The sequence below is a fragment of the Camelus dromedarius genome, chromosome 4, assembly GCF_036321535.1.
Source record: "Camelus dromedarius isolate mCamDro1 chromosome 4, mCamDro1.pat, whole genome shotgun sequence".
NCBI lineage: Eukaryota > Metazoa > Chordata > Mammalia > Artiodactyla > Camelidae > Camelus > Camelus dromedarius.
The window spans coordinates 94715313-94737914 of NC_087439.1; the positions used below are offsets into that span (position 1 = coordinate 94715313).

The 22602-nt window shown below is 46.3% G+C and overlaps 1 protein-coding gene across 1 annotated transcript in view; it reads right to left on the reverse strand.

Moving 5' to 3' along the window:
* IQCA1 (IQ motif containing with AAA domain 1) overlaps positions 1-20614 on the reverse strand; it is a 149817-nt gene extending 129203 nt beyond the window's left edge. Inside the window, exons 1-5 of the mRNA XM_010975798.3 lie at positions 20395-20614; positions 11827-12151; positions 8358-8477; positions 5999-6190; positions 2902-2973 (exon numbers count right to left, since the gene is read on the reverse strand). Coding sequence (XP_010974100.3) covers positions 2902-2973; positions 5999-6190; positions 8358-8477; positions 11827-12151; positions 20395-20405 — 720 coding nt within the window. The 5' untranslated portion in view covers positions 20406-20614. The remainder of the gene's footprint in view (positions 1-2901; positions 2974-5998; positions 6191-8357; positions 8478-11826; positions 12152-20394) is intronic.
* Positions 20615-22602: the final 1988 nt, after the last annotated feature.

The following is a 22602-nucleotide window of genomic DNA, read 5'->3' on the forward strand; positions in this document are numbered from 1 at the left end:
TCATCACGGTGACCGCTTGATTTCTCTCTTCTAAAAGCGGGAAGGGGGGCGCAGTATTAGAAAATAAAACTTGGATATACAAAGAAAAGGATACTATAAAGAAAACCCATCTATTCATTGGTGAAAATGTGTAAGTTGCTTTCTTCTTCACTTACATTTTTCTCTGAGCATAAATCATAAATCCTGATTTTTTTTCCTACTGAGATATACATTTGATAGTAAGTATGTAGAACTGAGAAAATGTAATATGAATTGACTATTATTTAATTTTAAAGTTTCAATTTAAAAAGTTACAAATTGTTTAAACCACGATTCAGATCTTTCCCTCGCTCTGATACAATTTTGAACACATATTTCCCCTGTAATTTTTTAAAAATCAAGTGTCCTTGATTTATTACTGAAGGATCTAAGGATTAATGAATAAATATTGCATACATTTTATGTTACAGAATAAAAGCAATTTTGTGAGTTTAATCAATGGGAAATGGTACTGCTGGATAAATAATACTACCTATGTTTGAAGCATTGAGAGAATTTTTTAGATATAAAATACATGCATACATGGTCATTATAGGAAGATGTATAAGTAAGCAAATAAATAAAAGCAGGACCACGGTGTTCATATTTTACATTTTGCAATATATTCAGGAATACCAACACACCACTTCTAAAGATACACAATCGGATATTTTAACTCTATTAATTGTTTCTGGGCACTATCTCTTACAATTTATAAAATAACACTGATATGAATATATATTGTAAATTTTGCCCACATTCTTTTTTTTTCCCCCGTAGCAAAGAAATTCCAAGAATTGGTATCACTGGGCGAAAAAGCATGAGTGTTTTTAATGTTACTACAAACAGACAGAAATCCTCATTAGCAGTCCTGACCTTGAACTTGTCCCTGGGTCCTTGCCCAATCTGGGAATCATCAGTATTGCTTCCCTTTTCTTTCGTTCGTACAGACTTTCATAGACGGCTTTGACTCCTTTATTGGAACCGTGCCCCAGTGGCCCCGGCGCCAGACTCTTCCTTCTCAACCCTCCTTCCCCCGCCCCCTGCTTCACAGTTGTCACACCTGCATCTGAAGGTTCTCCCTGTCTTCTCAGCGCCTCTTGCGTTATTCTTCAAAGACATTCTCCTGGCAAATCTCTTGAATGTCTAATTTCATCTTGGCATCTGCTTCTCACCAACTAACACAGGATCTTTGAAAATCTTTTCAGCATTTGCTACAGTGATTGGTTTATTTGGGTATTTTCCTTGTTGGTCATTTTGATGCTAATACTTCCCTAGACCATCTCTTCCATTCAATATTTTATAATTTATTGCCATAGTTATTTATGATACTATCTAATAGCTTTTTTTTACTTATTAGTATCTATGGTGATATATGGTGTATTGTGTTTTCTTCTCTTCCTTACTTGATTAACTTCACCACAGTTTTATACATGGTCAGGATCAAAGACTCCGTCACTGTACTGATCAGCGTTACTGCTTCAGTATTTTTATCCGGCATTAAAAATGGGGTAGGGAGCAATCAGTTCACTCCAACACACCTTAACTCACTGCTGTACAGTGAGGCTCCACAGGTTTTCTTTTCTGTTCCTTCTTTTAATTACAATGTCCTTTGATGAAAATGGAGCTGGTCAACCAACAAGGCTCCCCAGAAATGGTCCCCATCTCTGGGTAATGAACAGTGTGGGCCCTGGGGACTCAAGAGCTGCCGTCACAAACCTGACGGGTTGTCGTGTGAAAGGGGACCAACACATTCTGAGTTACCAGGAGGGACAGAACCACCACAGCCGGTCTGTGGGACTGAGGGAGGCAGACCTCAGTCGAATAAAAGGAAGAAACTTCTGAAATGAAACAGTGGGCTGGCCTGGGAGGCAGGGGGTTCCGTGTTCAGGAGGGGCTCAGGTAGAGGACAAACCAGCCCTCCTTTGAGGTCTGTGACTTGAGGATGCAGAACGCTCCTGTGCTCAGGCAGAGACTCTAAGATGGTCCCCAATTACCTCCACCTCCCGGTGCTCACACCTGCATGTGGTCCCCTCCGTTGAGTATGGGTGGACCCTACGACTCACTGAGAACCATCTAAATAGGGCAGAGGTGTCCAAACCTCTTCTGGGATCATTTCCCTGGGACTGTAAGCACTCCCTCCCTCCCTGGCTGCTCAGATAAAGCAGGTCACCCCATGGAGAGTCCACATGGCAAGAGGCTGCAGGCCACCTCCAGCTCACAACTGGCAAAAACCTGAGCGGTTCAGGCTGGCAGCCCACAGGGAACTGAATCTGACCCACAACCACACAAGCGTGGAAGCAAATCCTTCCCAGTTGAGCCTCAGATGAGACCCCATGCCCAGCCGACACTTTGACCACAGCCTGTGAGCCCCTGAGCAGAAGACTCAGCCAAGCCCAGACTCCGGGCCACAGAAACCAAGGGGACCGACGTGCTGTTTAAGCTGCTGCGTTTGTGGTGATGTTGCCACACAGCAAGAGGTGAGTGACACACCCTTTCAACCCTGCTCCAGTCACCACCACCAAGGTCACCCAGAGGCAGGCGGCTGTACAGGGCAAACCCATTCTCATGACCACAGACACTAGCATTAATAACTGACGTCAGGCGGGGGGAACACGCTCTGAGCAGCTCAAAGCTCGTCGCTGCCTTCGGAGCAGCGTGTGTATTCTAACTGAGACGCGTAAACGGACACCGCCCTGCTGATTCCGGAGGCCCCAGGGTGGGCTTCTGTATAATACAGGCGAGTCCATTCTCTTAAGTCACTGGTCATGTATTTTGCTTTCCTTTCTTCTCTCAAAACACTCTCCAGGGAAGACACGAGTCTTACAGACACTACTGTCTTTAAGAAAAGCAGGCACGTATCTTGTCTGTATGAGAACTTACCATACCCAGGAATATCATCTCCTCTTCTCTCTCTCGCTCGGCTTTCTTAGATTGTTGGAAACCTCGCCAAACCTAAAAACAAAAAAACGGTTACTTGTTTAATACATAAAACATAAAGAAAACGTTGTCACACTGTTTCTCCTGCGTAAACCACACATTCCAAGTGATGGAATGACCATGTGGTCAAGGTTGTGCACGTGTGTGTGTTGATGGAGTATGTTCCCTTATGTGATCACAGGTAGAATTTTTAAAGAAAGAATGAATCACAGAAATGGCCTATACCACTGTCCACTGTCCAAGCACCCAACTGTGGACCCCGTCTTGGACCCTTGTCCCAGCGCCCCCTTGCTGAACAAGGGGTCTGCTCACCCAGGTACAAGACAGGATCCACACTTGTCCAAGACCCTGGTAACAAGCCTGCCAATGCAGAGCCCACTCCTGACCCAGCAACACACCTGTCAGAATGGCTGTTATCAAAAAAGTCATCAGTAAAAAGTCTACAAATAATAAATGCTGGAGAGGGTGTGAAGAAAAGGGAACTCCCACACTATTGGTGGGAATGTAATTTGGTGCAACCACTATGGAGAACAGTAATGGAGGTTCCTTAAAACACTAAAAATTAGAGCTGCTGCGTGATCCAGCAAGCCCCCTCCTTAGCGCATATCCGAAGACAACTCTAATTCAAAAAGACACCTGCACCCCAATGCTCACAGCAGCACTTTCTACAACAGCCAAGACATGGAAACAACCTAAATGTCCATCGACAGATGACTGGATAAAGAAATTGTGGTATATTTATACAATGGAATCCTACTCAGATATAAAAAAGAATTAAATAATGCCATTTGCAGCAACATGGATGGACCCAGAGATTATCATAATACATGAAGTAAATCAGAGAAAAACAGTATCATATGGTATCACTTATATGTGGACTCTTAAACAAAATGATACAAATGAACTTATTTACAAACCAAAATAGCCCACAGACATAGAAAACAAACTGTGGTTACCAAAGGGGAAAGGGGTGGGGAGGGAGGGATAAATGAGGAGTTTGGGTTTAGCAGATGCACACTACTATACACAGAATAAATAAATAACAAGGACCTGCTGTATGGCAAAGGGAACTATATTTAATATTTTGTAATAACCTATAATGGAAAAGAATCTGAAAAAGAATATATATACACATACACACACACACATACACACACGTGTACGTGTAACTGAATCACTTTGCAGTACACCTGAAACTAACACAACATTGTAAATCAACTATGCTTCCATAAAAATAAATAAATTTGAAAAAAAAAAGAGAAAGAGATAATAAGTGTTAGTGAGGATGCAGAAAAAAGAGACCCCCTCCCGTGCTATTGGTGGGAATGTAACTGGGTACAGACATTATGGAAAACAGTATGTCGGTCCCTTAAAAAACTAAAAGTAGAAATACAATATGATCCAGAAATTCCACTCCTGGGTGTTTATATGAAGAAAACAGAAACACTAATTTGAAAAGATACACGCACCCCTGTGGTCACTGCAGTATTATCCACAGAAATAATCAGTGTCATGGAAACAACTTCAGCGTCTGTTGATGGTTGAACATAGAAAGGAAATGCAGTCTGTACCTTCAGTGGAATATTATTCAGCCACGAAAAGAAGGAAATCCTGCCATTATGACAACACGGATGATGGCTGGGGCAGTATGCTATGAGAAATAAGTCACAGAAAGACAAATACTTTGCGGTCTCACTTACATGTGGAATCTAAAAATACCAGATGAATAGAAACAAAGAGTAGCTTTGTGGATGGCAGAGGCTGAGGGAGGTGGTGAGGGAAATAGGTGAAAATGGTCAAAGGACACAAGCTTCCAGCTGTAAGATGAACAAGGTCTGGGGACATAGTGTGCAGCATGGTGGTGACAGTTAACAATACTGTATTTTAGACTTGAAAACTGCTAAGAGAGCTGACCTTAAATGCTCTCACTATAGGAAAAAATGGTAATTACATAAGGTGACGGATGTGTTCATCAACCTCACTGTGGTAATCATTTTGAACTACATAAACATATACATATATATCAAATCAAAACGCTGTACATCTTAAAGCTGCAGAATGTTGTATGTCAGATATATCTCAGGAAAGCTGGAGGAAAAAAAAGAAATAGCCTATAATTTTTGTTACTGAGAGTCCCCTGCCTGCATTTCTTCAAAAGAAACGTCCAGATTGCAGGATGGCGGGGCTAGGTCTAAGGGCGGCACTTAATGGTTTTAAAAGAAAAATTTCCAGTGTACTGTGGAGAACTGCAGCACCGTAACACCCAAGAAATCGTCCAGTTCAAGCTTTGAACTTGGATGCTCGTTTACAATTTTATATCCCCACAGAACTTGAAAGAAAACAGTCTTCTTCTGTTTGTCCCCAGCCCCTGCCCCCACTCCCATGCAAACACAGTTAGGGACAAGAGCCCTCATCTTCTGGCTCTATGTTATGTCCTTATAATTAACTTTCTCCCCAACCTGATTCTGTGTGACGTTGCCACCTTCTGCATTTTCCCATAAGCAGCGTTAGCCACCATTTGAAAAACGATGGGGTGTAACTCGAGAGTGCTCATCTGACCATGGGGAGGAAGCCTCAAGGGCCACTTCTGAAAGGAACAGCCACATTCTGGTTACTAGTAGTGGTCCCTGGAATTTGTGCAAATGGCACCTGCTTCTGCAAGCTAGCAGGTGATACCCCTGCTCCCCTTAGGTAATTACATGCCTGTGTGTCAATGTACTTTTAAAAATCCAGTGAGGACTAATATAGCAACATTCTTTCCAACAGTTATCCACGATCTTTAAAAATACTTCAATACAATGCCCTGAGTTTCACACTTATCTATAATAAAATTTAAAAAATATAACCAAGCTGGCTTTAAGCTCTTACAGTTTCCCTGGGGTAAGATAACCAGTCCTCCTGGAATTCAGTCCAGTTCTGCTGAAGGCAGGACCATAGGACCAAGGAATTCTGGGTTTCAGAGCTCACCCCCGACCCTGGTCTGTATCTCCAGCTGTGTCAACACCCTGCCCCCCCAGCTCCGAGAGCGCCCCATCTGCACCTTCTGGATGCGCAGAGCGGCGGCCCCCGCGTCTGCTATCTTCTCGCCAAGGATCTTGGCCTGCCTGGCTCTGTATTCCTGAAGGAAGATCTGCTTCATGAACATGGCTCTCAGGCGCCCTTGCCGGGCCCTCTCGGCCACCTGGATTACTTTAATAGCCTCTTCCAAGGGAATGGCTCTTACGGGGTATTTCTGCAAAAAACATTTAAGATAAAAGCTTACACACGTTCATGAACATCAACTGATCCCAGAAGCATCACATGATTCCTTCTAAGACCAGCCTGCTGAACGTCTCCAAGCTGCTGATACAGAGAATGACAGGGATTCAGGACGAATCGTTTTTCCCATGAATGATGTACATTTCAACAATGCACCATGCTCACGCAGTGGCCCCCCCCCCCGGGTTTAAGGGTCCCTTAATCTTCCTCTACCATTTCGAACAAAACACTAATTAGCCCCAAGATATTTTAGGTTAGCAGCAAATTATGCCAGGAACACCAATAAAATGGACTGAAATAAACTTGAAGTTACCAAGTTTCATTAACTAAATTGTAGAAGCATACAAATTAAAAACATCTCTCTAATAGAATTTAAAATGTGAACTAAGGATAAAATGCTGACTTTAAAAGCAATGACAATCATTCCGAATGAGCCAGCAACACGACTAGTACTAAAGCCATTTCAGGAGTGTATCTAATACTGTGAAATGCCTTCCGCTACCTGCATGCTCGCACTTTAACATCTGACCGTGGTGGGTGCTAATAAGACAGGAAACTCAGGCTCCTGCAGTAGAATGTTGCCTTTGCAGAGCTCAGGATTAGGCAAAGCTGGGCGACGGGCAGTGCTGTTTTCTGAGAAGTGAGGGACAACAGGCGAGGCTGCTGGGGGCGCCTGGGGTCCTGCCTGAGCTTGAGTGGCATGAGGCCCTCTGCTGTCCCTGGAGCCGAGAAGAAGCTGTGTACCTGGCCTGGCATGGGCAGAGCCTCCTGTAATGGATATGTTCCAGAAAAATGTGTTACAGCCCAGTGTTACAGATCAGTTGTGACAGCAACGTGGATCCGAGTGCTAGACCAAGCAGCACTGTGAGACTTGGAAAACTCAGGTTTATTACGCCAGAGGGCCCACACGAGTTAGCACTCCAAGCTCTGAATCCCGTCTGTAGGGTTACACAGGCCTTTATAGGCTGCCAGTTTTACACTTTGCAACATCACATGCAAATAAAGTATAGCAGAAGTTGACCAACTAGGAACAAGCTTTGTAGAAATAGACCAATCAGGAGTGAGAGAAATAACCAATCAGGAGTGAGGGGGATGGACCAATCAGGAGTGAGCCCCATGCAAATGAAGTACTACAAATGGACCAATCAGAAGTTAGGGAAGTGGACCAATCAGAAGGGAAAGTAATAACCAATCAGGAGTGAAGGAAATAACCAATCAGAAGTGAGCTCAGGGAACCAACAGAATTTTAGGGTAAGTAAGCTGTTTCACAGGCAAAAAGTGAGATAGAGCCTCTGGGCCAGGGAACCAGATGGTGCTGGCACGAGAGTAGTGGTCCTGCTTGGGGGTCCTGCCGGTCTTTTTATGGGGCTTCCCGCCTCAGACAGAGGCAGAAGGGGGAGGCTGTTTGAGTCAGAAAATCACCCAATCATGGGCTGAGTCCTCCTCCAGCAAAGGGCCACTCAGCTTGAAGGTCAATCAGCATTTTTACACAGTGTCGTAATTTTTTAGTTCCTAGTTATCTCAGCACTTTGTTATTTTATATGAACAACATTCAGTTACTGACTTTAGGCTAAGTGATTAGAGATAAAAAATTAAACTGAGTTGATAACCTGCTCAATCTTAAGAGATCCTGATTTAACCAACAAAGTACTATGCTTTGATCTCTAAGTTCTCGGAAAAAAAAGGTTCTTTATCATCAAAAACACACCCAAGGCTAGGGGAAGGGGTAGATTAGGAGTTTGGGAATTAACAGATACACATCACTACACATAAAATAGATAAACAACAAGGTCCTACTGTACAGCACAGGGAACTATATTCAGTTTCTTGTAATGGGTCATAATAGAAAATAAACTAAAAAAATACAGATATGCATGTATATATATATATATGCATAGCTGAATTGCTTTGCTGTACACCTGGAACTAATGTTGTAAATCAACCACACTTCAATAAAAATATGAATTAAAAAACAACACAGCCCAAAGTTATGCAGCTTCTCACACACTGAACAACAAGGGGGAAACGGAGCTGCTCTCCTTGCACTGAGAATAATCCACTTGTCTCTCACACCATCAGGAGCAGCAGAAAAGGAGATTTCACAGAGTGTGGAATAATGTTTATTAAAATGATATACCAACCTTGTCAGTTGCATCGAACCCAGTGTTGGCTAATATCTGAGCAAGGATTTTCTCTCTTTCTTTTATTACTTCCAGCTTCTCCTTCAAAAAATACTTGGGTATGGGGATATCCAATTGTTGCTGGAGAAGAAAAAGAATAAGCAAAAGAGCATTTTGGTCCCAATTCCAGGACTCACATCCATGTAAAACAGAGATGTGTTTATCAAAGAGACTCGCTTTACTTTCCATCCTCATCTAAGAGGTGATGAGGCTACTGGCGTGTAGAGGGTTTGTTCCCACTAAGGACACACAAATGAAGTCGAGGAAAAATAGTAACCATGTCCCGTTTTGACCATGACTGTAAAATTCCAGGAATTCGTATCAATTAGGCCATAATTAACTAATGATAGTTTTATGACTTTCTTTGAAGAAACAGAACATCATCTGAGCCTACCTAAAATAATAATGCATATCAGGACAGCGAAGACTTGCGCTATAGAGACACAGGAATTAAACCTAATAATTTATCGTTAGTACCATCAACTATTTGTCCATAAATGGTCACGATTTTAAAAATAATTTGGTTTAATTTCTACCTAAATTAGCCCATTACAAAAGTTATTTACCAAATTAATTGGCTTTCTTGGACAATTTAAGTTTTATACAATAAATATAAACTTCTGTTCTTCATTTGTGTGTATTACCAGATACTTCCAATTAGTGGAGGTCAAATGAATATTTACCAGTTCAGGGTCAGTCATCAGGAGGGCACAAGTGTTATTCAAGGGTATGGGTGGGCCCCTGGCCACCGCACCAGGAAACTGTCCTGAGTCCTCCATGAGACACTCCCTGCTGTCTTCGGGTAGACCAGTCGCCTGGGGGGAAGCTAAGGTTCTGGTCACTGGGCCCAGCTCCCCCGTTCCCCGTTCCCCGTTGTGGCGTGACTCCTCACACCCTCCTCCCAATCCAGGGAATTCTGAACAGGCCTTCCCTTCAGCCAGCATTCTAGCATAAACAGCTGTCTTTCTAAGCCGTGGTGGGGAAGGGGCAGTCTTTTTTTAACCAGAACTTTCGTAGGCTATTGGAATGTCTGGGATGAACCGAGAGTGAGCCTCTAGGGCCCAGTGGGCGAGTGTGGGAGGTCAGAGGACAGCGATCACACTTTCATTTAATGTTGTGATTTTACTTACTAATAAGCATGTTCAAGGGTTGCGCTTTCCTAAATTTTAAGACAAAACGTTGTTGACATGGCTCCATCTGGTCTACATAGGACCATGAAACTACAGTGAGGGTTTTGACCGTGAGGAAACAGAGCAGCTGAGAATGGAAGAAAGGGGAAGACGGGGTCTGCTGCTTCAGGTTTGCTGTTAGATTTCCATCCATGATGTATTTCACGTCCGTCCACCACGATGCAGATACAGTGGGGTTTCCATTCTCTATGGGGTGGAATAAAAGGAAATTTCTGGTGGTGGAGAAACACTCTCTCTCCCCTACACATTTCTCTACGTTAGAGGGACCTAACAGGAAAGCCTCCCTAGGTGGTGGGCTACAGAAACAGGCTTCTGGCTAGTTTAGCCAAAGGGGACATTAATGGAAGGACTTGGGACTTCTTGGAACCAGGGGAGGAGCTCAGCTTGTGTCAGCAACAGAGATGCATCCAGAGAAGGCGATGCCTTCAGGACTCGGCCATTTATTTCTGCTCCTCTTGGTGAGTCTGTTTTGCTCTGTCTCTTTCTCTGAAAAGCAGTTTTCTCCGTCTGAGCATCTGGTGAACAAAGGCTCCGACTACTTACAAGTTTTGGAGGCTACAGTTCACTCTGAGACAGAAACTGGTCTCCCTCTCTCTGTCTTGGTTTCGGAATCTCTCAGGGGAAGACTGGCTGGTGCAGCCACCAAGGTGTCCATCCCCGAGCCAGTGAGCTATGGTCAGGGATGTGGGTCATCATCGTACTAATAGCTGAGAGCTGGCCCAACAGAAAACAGAGGAGCTGCAGGCGATGTGGGTGATACCACGGAGGCCCAGGTACAAAGGATGCTGGTTGATTCAGCTTCCGCCCTGAAATGCAGAACTGGGCCACACAGGTATCCCCAGAGGCTGGTCCACTGGAGTCCGTGCTGAGGCTTGTGGATGCACCCCTTAACCACGTGGGCCTCTGTGTGGTCTCACGGCTCCATCACCGCCCTCCAGGGCCAGCAGAACACGCAGTTCACAGACCCCTACCACCAAGGGTTTCCTGGAGGCTGTCGCTCAGTCATCCCCCTCTCAGTGCTCGTGGCCTTCAAGGAGATGGACCAGCCAAAGCAGAGGGGATGAAGCGGGATGAAAAGCAGGGGAAAAACTGAAGGGGCCCACCATATACATTCCATAAATGCTTATTCCTGAAAGTTAGAAATATTTACTATTCTTGGAGTTGAATGAATACATTATATGACCTTATTAATTAAATTTAGTATCATGACTGAAGGACCATTTCAAGTTTGTCCTAAGTTGTTCCTGATATCCTGGGGGTGGGTGAAGTCCTTCTGACCTAAAAAGTCTAGAGCTTCAACCCCCGCCCTGACACGGGAGCACGGGAAACACGGACGCTTTGAAATGATCTTCCACATCTTCACTCATCTCATTTTTGTCTTCAGTCCATCCTGACTAAATGCAGTCATAATGGTAGGAACGTTTATTCCGGAGAGAAACATCACCTTTATAGAAGCCTGAATATTTTCAAAAGGAAGAAACATTAAACCCCGTGTAGAACACTAAACACTTTGTCCTTTTAATTTTATTTTAGGGAAACATTCCTTTCAAAATGAACGGAATTCATATGACTCATGATGCTGAGGCAAGGTGTCCACCGGCCCTGCCGATCCAGCCAGCCAGGGCATTGGGAGAGATGCCGGCGTCAGGCAGGCAGCGGTCAGAAGGCAGCGTCAGGATGGCATGCTCACAGGGAGCGCAGGGAGGGCTCAGGGCTTCGGAGAGAAGGGAGGGAGCCCCATCACCACACATCCCGAGTCACCACTGACCCAAAGCAAAGGAGGAGATGGCAGCCTCTTGAAAATAAAGGAACCAGCAACCAGCAGACTGCTCCTCTAGGAGATGATGGGAAACAAAGGCCAGAGAGATTTCCTTTGGGAACAGAAATCGGGGCCCTGCTCTTGGAAACTGGAATGGTCTGTGCCACAGGATATCTGTGAAAGGGTCGTCTTAGTCCGTTCCCACAGGCCTGGGCAGACACCACGGTGACAAGTAAGACGACAACGACCTCAGGGTCCAGCAGACCCCAGGACCGTGCAAAGATGTGTTTGCACCAAAGACCGAGGGGACCCAGTCCTTGTCTGTGGCAGTGTGGTCTACTTCAAGGGCGATGCTTCAACTTTCAACACAACATACAACTAGTTACTTTGTCTAGAAAGTCCACAGAATGCTGGTTGCAGGCCTACACGCCTTATTTAAAACAGAAAGGAACAAATATGAAAAGAAAGCCTGAGTACTTACGGGAGCCAGCTTTAGGTCCTGCAAGAGATCATCAAAATAGTGAAACTCCGTTAATTCCAGCTCCACCATCTCGTTCTTCAGCTCCAGGATGCGCCCCATCACCCCGTCCAGGATTTTTCGGATCAGTATTCGCTTCTGCGGGTGGACGATCTGGTCATAGACATTCTCCAGGTTCCTAAAGATCTGCACGTATTTTATGTAGAAGGTGGCTAACATTTGGAAGATGAAAACCTGATTCTGATGTGGTTCCATCATCTTCTGAGACTCTTTATCAAGCAAAGAAGTGAGGGCTTCTTGGGTCTGATGCCACATCTTATTATACATTCTGAGGGAAGACAGGATAGAGAACACAGGGAACAAAAATTACTCTGGAAGGCGTACATCTTGGGCATCTGGTATAACAAAGCATAACACACCATAAATGTGAGCTAAGAACACTGCGTGTGGCTGCAAGGTTCTTTAGACCGTTTATGCCCTGTTTGGCTGTGCATGTGATTTTTGGATACAATCGCAGCTATTATTATCAAGTAAAAAACTTTTCATCTGGATGGCATAAAGTGATTCTTCACTAACCCTGTAAAGCCAGTGTTACTGTACCCATTTAAAAGATGAAGAAGCTGGTAACTGGATTGGTTAACTGATTTCCACACACACAGCTGGTGGAGTATGAATTGGAACAACCACTCCGGAAAGTATCTTGTAAAGTTGAACACGGGCATAACTATGAATGAACAATTATACCCTGGAGAGATGTTTGTAAATCTGCACCAGGAATAATCACAGTAGCATTTCTTGATAAAAGCAAAGACTTGGAGATATCCCAAACGTCCATCAACAAGAGAATGGATAAATTGTAGTATATTCACCAATGGACTAATATATAGCAGTGAAAAATGAATGTCTTACAGCCAGAAGCAACACTATGAACCTCAGAACCATAAGAAGCAAGGTGCAGACTGTGTCCTGTGAGGCCCACCCCTACGGGCTGCATGCACCAGCTCCTCGCCCTTGAGTCAGAGCAAGGAGCCAGCAGGAAGCCGGGGAGTGGGGGAGAGTGAGCTGGAGGTCTGTCCTCACCTATTTCCTTCCTGGAGAGTCAATGAATGGTCCTCCTTCTAACAAATGCTTAGGGTGGTGATGGCCCTGCCAGCCCCGGATGCCACCCTATCCCTTGGTTTCCCTAGACTCAGCACCTTTGTCACCAGTCCCTTTGTTAGCTCTCCTGCGGAGCACGCCATCCTTTTCCTGCTGGGACCCTGACCAATACATTCGTTGCAGAGTCTTTATTTTCTTTCAAAAGCTGGGTGATTTTGGGCTCCCATTTTTTATCCACAACCCAGTTCTGAAAAGTGAACTGGAAGTTCACTGGGTCTGGGAAGGGGCTTATTAACCAGTAGGCTTAACTGGGGGTGAGGTTGTGGGTAGGATCCTGGCCATTTCCTGGAATGAGGGCAGAATCCGCCAGTGTCCATCTCTGTCCACCAGGTCTTCCCCGTGATGCGCTGGCGAGGGCAGCTCCAGCCTCCTGCCTGAGAAGCAAGTGCATTGAACAGGCTGTGGGCTCTCACTTCTCCGCGGTCAGCCTGGCCCCTCGTTCCCACGCCCACCTGTGCCCTGCATCCCAGTCCTGGCTGCCTGCAGGTGCCTCTTCCACTTGCCCAGGATGGGAACAGTGTAGCACCTGCTCCCTGGGGTGGAAAGGCCCCTTATATGGATCTACAACCAGTCCCCCATCTCTGGAAGACCTCCCTTGGGTCCTGCCAGAACTGCAGACTTTTCATCGCTCCCGCTCTGCAGGAGCAGGCCACGGTCTCCGCCTCCTCTCCCCTCTCATCCGCGTCTCTTCCCTCCTCCCACGTTTTCCTGATGTCTCGCCTCAAAGGCTCACATATTCTCCTGGCTCTAGGGTGTTTACAGCCTTTTCAGTCCCTTACTGTCGTCTGAGAGGCCATTCAGGAGGAAAAAGGGGGTAAATATGCTGGTTAAATCCACCCTGTTTAACGGAGACCCCCTCAACCACCCTCCCCAGGTCCTTCCCAGGCATCCTCTCCTGCACCCCGCTCTGGTACCCCCTTTGCCCTTCCTCAAGCACGCTCCCCACATCCCTGGAAGAAAGTGTGACCATCGCGCCAGGCTGAAACCCTGACCACAGGCCACGTTGTGTGCGGCGCGGCATCCTCGCAACATCCCACGGGACGGGTCCCCTCGGTCCTCCGAGGAGCGGGGAGGCGGCTGCTCCTCAGGGGCGGGGACAGGGTCTGAACCCGGGTCTACGTGACTCCGAGCTGAAACCACGACTCGACGCCCAGCCGCCACCTCCACCCCCAAAATAAAGAACTCCCCCCCCACCCCGACGCCACCACCAGATTCACGACGACGTAACGACGACGTAATGCGGGCCGACAGGGCGGGGGAGAAATGGGATTTCAGGGTCCTTTCGCTCGGCTGGCTAAGGTGACCGAGTACCCTTCCCAGTGCCACCGGCCGTTTACAAGTGCTCTTCCTTAAACTGCTCATCCATTTGTTTTACCTGTCTTTTGTTTGTTTACGTTGGATTGTTTTTCTACTAATTTGCGGGGCTTCTTTATATATTCGGATACTTCTGTGAGCCACAGCGTGGTTTCCAGCGGAGAAGCTGGTTTCTCAGAGGCCCCTTCCCTCTGCCCCCGTCCCTGCTGGGAAGGACGGTCCTGCCCCCAGTTCACACAGGGGTCCAGCTCCAGCCCTCGGGGAGGGTCTGGTCCCAGGCCCCACAGGGGCTCAAGTTCAGATTTTGAACTTGGATTTAAAAAAAAAAAACAAAAAAAAAGTTTTTACTTTTCAATTTTAAATATTTTAATTTCATTTTATAATTTAATATTATATTATTAAATATATATATCCTACCAGTATATTATAAATTACTATAAATTTTAAAGAAAAATCTTTTTTAAATAAAATTTTTAGATACAAAAATGAAAATAATCCTTAAAAATATTTTTTTCCTATCAATTTTAGGTGCTGGGAGCAGACGTGGGAGATTTTCATCCTTTTGGCCAAAAGTTAAAATCTCCTCTCTTAGGTTCAGATGGTGGTGGTGATGGTAACAGCTTATATTTATATGCTGTCCGTCACTGCTGTAAGTTGCTTTACGTATATTAATTCATACAATCCTCTAAACCCGATGAGGTAGGTATTATTATTACTTCAGTTTGCAAATGAGGAAACTGAGGCACGGAAAAGTTAGTGCCCAAAGTTGTGTAATCCGAATGCAAGATGTGCACGCAGGCAGCCTAGCTCCAGAGGTCAGGCTCTGAGCAACTAAACTCTGTTGCCGCCTGTTGGGCAGGGGGAGAGCAAATGAGGGGCGACAGATCACGGGGCAGAGGTGTGCTGGACGCCACAAGAAAACAAAGATTTATAGTTAAAAATAAGCTCTTCCTCCCTCCCAGCAACCCACTGAGTCTGAATGCTGAATCCCGCCCCCGGCACTCCATCCCTCGGGTTCTGGTACCAGCTTTCTCCAAACTTGGCAATGTTACAAAAACATTGCTAGTGAATCGGCATTCTGCTAGACAGCTTTGTTATAACAGAGAAAAGTGGTTCAGAAAGGTAGAACTCCACTTAGCATAGGACATCTCACTCCGTGCAAAATAAAAGAATGAAAAGAAGCTGAGCATGTTCTTAATTCACCAGAGCCCGGACTTGCAGCATCTGGAGGGGGCAGGGGACCCAGGTGCTCACTGACCTGCCAGGTGACGCAGGCCCCACACGGCAACAGGCTCAACAAATGTTCCCCTAGAACAGAAAACCCATTCGCTTTGTGGACTAAATAGGGTTCAGGGCCTAAACCTGTCAGGACAACCTTACAGAAGAAAATTACAGGCTAATTTTGTTTAGAACTCAGACCTGAAATTCCACTCAGCCGACAAAACACAGTGTCAGATCAAAAGAATTGTTTGCTCGGACCAAGGAGGGATCACCCGGGGAATTCACAAGAGTTCAAGGTGAAGGAAAGCTGAACTAAATACAGCACAGGACAGTAAAAACTGTGAATTATTGTCATAGGTGCCAAGAAGATGCTTGATACATTGAATTTACAGCATATGGCGGATTAAGGATGCTGCCACACACCCCAAAGGACAGAAGATGGCAACCTCTTCAAAATGCGCAAAACCAGAGGCCACAAACATTTTCAGTAGAGAAGCACTAGAAATCTAAAAAAATACGAGTACAAAAAGGATGAAACAGATGGAAAAGGGATTAATACAAACAGTTTAAAAAACTGCTTGTAAATGACACCAAGGCAAAATTCAAGGAAATCAGTAACAAAACATAGGAGAGCAATTAGACTGGCAAAGTTACAAGATACAGATGAAAGCCACAAAAACTGAATGCAGAGGCAAATACGAAAAACAGAGCCCCATCCACAGTGCTGACAAAGAACACGAAACATTCAAGAACAAATATGGTGGCAGCCACACAAGCTGTAGCTGAAGACGATTCTGGAATGTTGTCTGCAGAGGACTGGAACAGGCCAGAGACAATATCTGCTCCTGCCTGAGAGACGAGACAAAAAGAAAGCAGACTCTTGAGGCCGACATGCGGATTTAATATCACCGAGAATTTGGTAATAACATCCGGGAGGCTCTATAAATAAATCTAGTCATAATTTCTAAATGTAGGGGTGGAGTTGATCATAAAAGATAAAGGGCATTTATCAGACTTCAAAGCATTTAGCACGCCAGGAAACATTAAGGTGTGTTACGCCACCCACGGAGACGGTCTCTGTGGGGTCCAGGGGGGTGACCTGTACCCCACAAAGACCCACACCCATCATAAGCCAGGGATCTTGGCTAGAGGAAGCCTCCACCAGGGGGAACAGGAGCCAAATTAATGGATGGAGCACACTGAGAATCTAGGAAGGCCCAGACTCGGCTCTGGGCAGACCCAGCCTGGGGAGCCCTGTTGCCCTGGTTTCAGTGCACTTATTGGCTTCTGCCCAGAGTCAGAGACAGGCATCCTTCCGGGTCCTTCCGGGACCAGCACCGAGCTGACTCCTAGCGGAGAGTCTGGCCAAAGACTGTCCTGGCTGCTTGATCCTTCCAAGTCCTGACATTTGGGCAGCGGCCTCTTTCCTCCTCACCTGCTGCCTGTCGGGTGACCCTTGCTGGAGAGACCAGGCAAGGCTGTCGGTTGATGGGGAAAGAGTAAGTAGCCGTGTGAGCATCACACTCCTTCCCCTGCAGACTGACTCAGCGCTCCATCTCCCCTGCGGGCCCGCACGTGTCTCCACTGGCTACAACCTACCCTTCCCTGGACTACGGGGCTTGGCCACCGTGCCTCGGCCAGGCCAGCCTGTGGGAGCCCCCACTTCCCGTGAAGCCTCAGTCCAGCCTTAGCCCCACCCCGCCTCGAGGCCACAGCCTCAGAATCCTTCCTTTGAGCCAGTGCCCCTGGAGATGATCTGAGACAAGGAACACGGGGGAGATGCTGTTTTCATAAGAGCATTATTGTGGGGAGGGTCTGGCTCAGTGGTAGAGCACGTGCTTAGCTGCGCAAGGTCCTAGGTTCAATCCCCAGGACCTCCATTAAAATAAATAAATAAACCCAATTACCTCCTCCCCAAAACAAAAACAGTAAGAGCATTATTGAGATATAATTCACATACCATAAATTCACCCTCTTAAAATGAATAATTTAATGGATTTTCCTTTTAGCCTATTTGTAGACTTGTGCAACCTTGATCTGATTTCAGAACATTTTCATCACTCCAAAGAGAAACCCTGTACCCGTTAGCAGTCATGATTCCCCTTTGTCCCAGCCCCTGGCAACGACTCATCTAATTTGCCTCTATTCATTTGCCTATTCTGGATGTTCTGCGTAAGAGGAATCATGCAACAGGTGGCCCTTTGTAACTGGCTCCTTTCACTTAGCATAATGTTTCCAAAAGCCAGGGCGCTGTGGCATTGATCAGTACCTCATTTCTTTTTATTGCCTAATAATGTTCCATTGCATGTACACACTGCATTTTGTTTATCTGCTCATCAGCACATGGACAGGTGGGTTGTTTCTGCCTTTTGGCTCTTGTGAAGGATGCAGCTGTGAGCTTCCCTGTTCAAGTTTTTGTCTGGACATGTGTTTTTATTTCTCTTGGGTTTGGCGGAGTGGTTTTTAAAGGTATAAGTGCTCTAAGTTTAAAATCAGAACCTGTCTCCTGAGGTAGCCGGTCTCGGGCGGGTCACTTAACCTCCTGCCTCGGCTTCCTCAAGTGGCAGATCTGGATAATGACACCCGCCCTAGACACCCCAAAGGATTCCTGAGGAATGGGATAACAGATGTGAATGCGCTTGTGAAATGGTAAATGTGCCTTGTAGAGAGAAGGTAGTATTTTATCCGTGAGACCCCTTAGAACTGTTTTAAGTGCATGATTGGTTTCAGACTTCAGCATATGACCCAGAAATGTTACAGATACTGAAGTCAGGAGGACTGTGGGTGGAGAAGACTGACGATGACAGTTGAAAAAGACCAGACTGTCGTTTCTGCGGCTTGGCAGTTCTCCTACACCTGGGGGGGTGGCGAGGTGCAATAGGGGTAGGGGTGGAGAGAAAGACTCGAATATTCAGATGTACCACGTACTTTGGTGGAAAATCTAAATCTTGCAAAATGGGATTTCTCTCCAAGCTATTTTATACATGAGAAACTTCCTAATTCTTCCAATACTATCTAGCTGTTTGTCCTCTTTCTGGAATATTCCTTGGCATCTTGTTCTAAGGGAGGCCTAGGCTCTCCCGTAAGGACACAGCTTCCCCTGCAGCCCTTTTAGGAGAGGCTCATTTTGTCCCAGAGCCCCCTGACCACTGGCGTGGAGTGGGACCAGGTCCTTCTTCCTCCCTCCATTTCCGGACCATTCTCCCTCCTTCCCCCCGACACCCCCTAGTTTTGAACCTCATTTTGTCAAATGGTGTCACCCACGGGCCCTGAACATCACCATCATCTACTGTCTACATCATCTTTCCAGGCCCTACCAGGACATCTACCCACCAAATAGCATCTCTACCTACAGCCTCTCCCTTGCCCTCTCATCTCCCTGCAGTCAAGGACCCGAGTTCCTCTCTCTGAAGCTGGGACCTCGAGCCATCGGCTGGGGCCAAAGCCCTCACTAGCAAGGCCGTCAGCCCTCTTCTCCCTCCTCCTCCCACATCATCGCGCTTCCTTTACACTGGGCTGTTCCTTTCAGCAAACAAACAGGCTATTGTTTCCTATCTTTAAAAAAAATCTGTCTCCGGACCCCATTTCCCCTGCCACCAGCTATAGCAAAATGCCTTTAAAAAGTCAGCCATACACTGTATACAATTTCTCTCCTCCACTCCCTCTAGTCAGTCTTGCTACTCCATCACTCCACTGAAGATCAAGGTCGCTGTTGGCCTCCTCACTGCTAAACGGATGGTCAGTTCTCAGCTCTCCCCTGGCTTGTCTCAGCAGCCGTAGACAGAGGTTGTTACTCCCTCCTCTGAGAAATTCTATTTTCTTTTTCCTCCTGGCTTCCGGGCTCCACAATCTTGTTTATTCCTCAGTGATCACACCTTGGATCCCTTTGCTGGTTTCTCCTCCTTAGTCTCTTGCCACTGGACAACCTGAGTCTTAGTCCTTGGACCTGTTCTCTCTTCTGTCTACACTCATCCCATGTCTCATAAAGACTGTCTGTGCGAACAGCTGTCAAATGCATCTTTCATACACAGACCTCTCATCTGAACTCAAGTCAACTGTCTGCTTATCTTCACTTGATGTCCAATAGGCACTTCAAACGCAACAAGTCCAAAACTAAACTCCTGATCTCCCCGCCCCCCAAGACCCTCAGCCTCTCTTATTTCTTGGCCTGGGAAACAAGGTTAGTGATAGTCGGAGTGCAGTTTGGAGCTGCAGTGCCTGGATGGCATCGTGTCCTTGCTGTATATGAACTACTTGGCCTCTTTGTGACTAAAAGTCCTCACCTGTAAAGTGGAAATAATAATATTAACAGCTCCTACATTAGAGGCGTGTTGTGAAGGTGAAAAGAGTTGTCAAATTTTCAGCACTCAGAACAGTGCCCGCAGAGTCAGCACTACACCAGATGTTTGAGACGATCGTTATGAAGTAACTGCTCTGTTAATGGTACAGTGTGGGCGAATATTCTTTGGTGTCCCTGCCGCCGGACTGGCGTTCCTCGGTGAAGAGGAAAGAGGAAAGAAAGCTTCCTCAAGACCTTTCTTAACCTAAATATTGGGACCTGGGTGTAATGAACTGAGCACACGGAAGGCCCTGCTTCCTCGACAATACATCAACAATGGCTCCTGGGGCCACTGAGTGGTTCTGGAGGAGGTCGCCTCTATGGGGGGCGGGGATAGTGCAAGGGGAAGTTGGGAGACCTGAGTGTATGGCGCTCCTTGTCCACAGAGGCTGATACTCAATGCTGAGGTATACCTTTAATTGCTGCAACGGCAAAAAGAAGGTGTCGGGGAGAAGAGGATAGGAAAAGAAGCGGAGCAAGACGTCTTTTTCTTTGGAGAAGCCCACCCCCTGGCTATGGCCTAGCAGCCCATTACTCACGTGTTCGACATGGCTGGCTCCTTTCCCTCTTTCCCTCGCCAGCCACGAAGCTCTTTTGCCAGAGGGAGGTCCTTCTGGAGGGAGGGTCTGGGGCTGGGGATCTCCTTTTACTTCGGGGAGGGAAAGGTGATAGCCACGGGGACCCTCGGGCACAGAGAGCTGGATTCCAGCGTTCTCCTCTCCACCGCGAGGCTCGGGAACCCTACGGAGCCAGACGCCAGGCGGACCTAGCAACGGAGACGCTACGCTTGCGCAGTGCGGTCCGCTCCGGCCCGGCGCGCTCCCCGCCCCGCCCTACGCGCCCCGCGCCTGCGCCGCCCGCCTGCTGTTTCCCTGGCAACCGCGCGGGACGCCGGGCGCTGCTGGTGCCCGAGGTGGTTATGCTGTGGGGGCCGCCGCCTCTCAGGAACCCGCCTTCGGGAGGACCCGCTCGGAGAGCATTCCCGGGCCGCCCCAGGTCCCCGCTACCCGGTGCTCGTGGTCCTCCACGTCGTCGTCCCGCTTGCCTGTTCGCCTATTTTTATCCACCTTCAGATATGCAGCCTTGGACAAGGACAAGGTCCTTAATGATGATTGCAGCCTCAGGCTTCCCATCTGTCTAGTGGGGCAACACTCATTTGTTCGTTCAAAACTTTGCTGGGTACCTACTTAGGGCCAAGCACAGACTTAGGTCCTGCGGGTGCAGGGCAGACGCAGACCCTGCCCTTCTGGAGTTTAATGAAAACGAAATAAGGCGATGGGGCGTTGTAAAGGTAGAATGCTGCGTTGATGTTAGTTATTAGCAAGCCGCAATGAGTGCTTGCTTTCGTGGTTCTTTTCCTGTCATCTTTAGTAACTGTTGGGATTTATTTGCAGATTTTATAATATGCCATTCCTGCTGGAGCACATTCAGAACGAATGCAGTAGAAAGCGCAGGTAGAGGACAAACATATAAAAATGACAGAGTAGATCTGGAACACAGAAACTTTCACACACAATTACTAAGGAAATGGACAAAGAATAGTAATAATAATTAAAAAAAAAAAAGCAAAGGAAAAAAAAGAGCAACCAAGCAAAAAATTACGTACAACTTTGTGCCATAAACTTCAAGCGCTGTGCTCAGTGAAACAGAAGCCTGAAGTGGAGAACGGCTCCCGCTCTCATCCCCACCTCCCAAGAAACCCAGTAGACAACATACCAAGAGTTCTCACTAATCCTTTTTAATACAAAGAAGACAGGAATCTGAGAAGTGGGATGAAAGGTGAGGAAGTGAGCCACCTGGGGGAATCCCGGTGGGATTCAGCCACCACCAGCGGAAACAACCGCCACCCCCCACAGGGCCCAACCAGAGCTAGAAAAAATTACTACGATTTGCCATTTTAAAGGACTTTACAATAAATTGAGGCAAAGATTCAAAGTCGAAGGACATTTTGTCACAGGAATGGGACATACTTCCAACAAGGGTGGAAAATGGTGGTGAAAGACCTCACCAAAATCTCCCACGAGAAGGCAGCGCCCAGACCTTGCAAAGATTCAGGGGATCAGTCCTCACCCCTTACCCTCCCTGGGTGTGAGGCTGTAGAAAAGTGAATAAAAATGCAGTCTCCCAGCTCTCAAACTCAGCGAGAAAGCAGCCAAGGAGAATTTGCTCATATTATATTTGAGCAACTGGAAGATTTGCAAAGAGCAATCCTGATTCATTAGAAACAAGACAGAGAGAAGAGGCATGCCTGCTCTCCAAATCCAAGACTTCAGTAAAAGGGGAGGAGAAAAAAAGAAAAAAAGGCTTATGGCATGAATGAATAGGTGAAGAACATAGTCTGGAATAAAAGCAACCAAACAGAAGAAAATTCTTTACATGTGGTCCAAATGATAGAGTAAGTTAATAAGAACATCAGTTTAATAGATTAAGAGCTGGGAGAGGATATAAAACAACATAATGAGAAGGGAAAGAAGATAATATAACCAAGGCAACAGATGGAAATCAGGAGCAGTCCGTTATAGAAACTAAATTAGCAAAACTAAGAAATAGACTGGGCACAATTCATCTAAATGACTGACTTGGGGGAGAAGCTTAAATCAACTGCAGTGACTATAGGAAAAAGACAGAGACATTTTAAGTAATTAAAAAGGGTTTAGTTGATATTCCTGAAAATGAGATCTCCAATTAATTTGTTTTAAAGATATAAAGAAACATTTCTGAAATAAAAGAAGGAAATCTGCAGATCA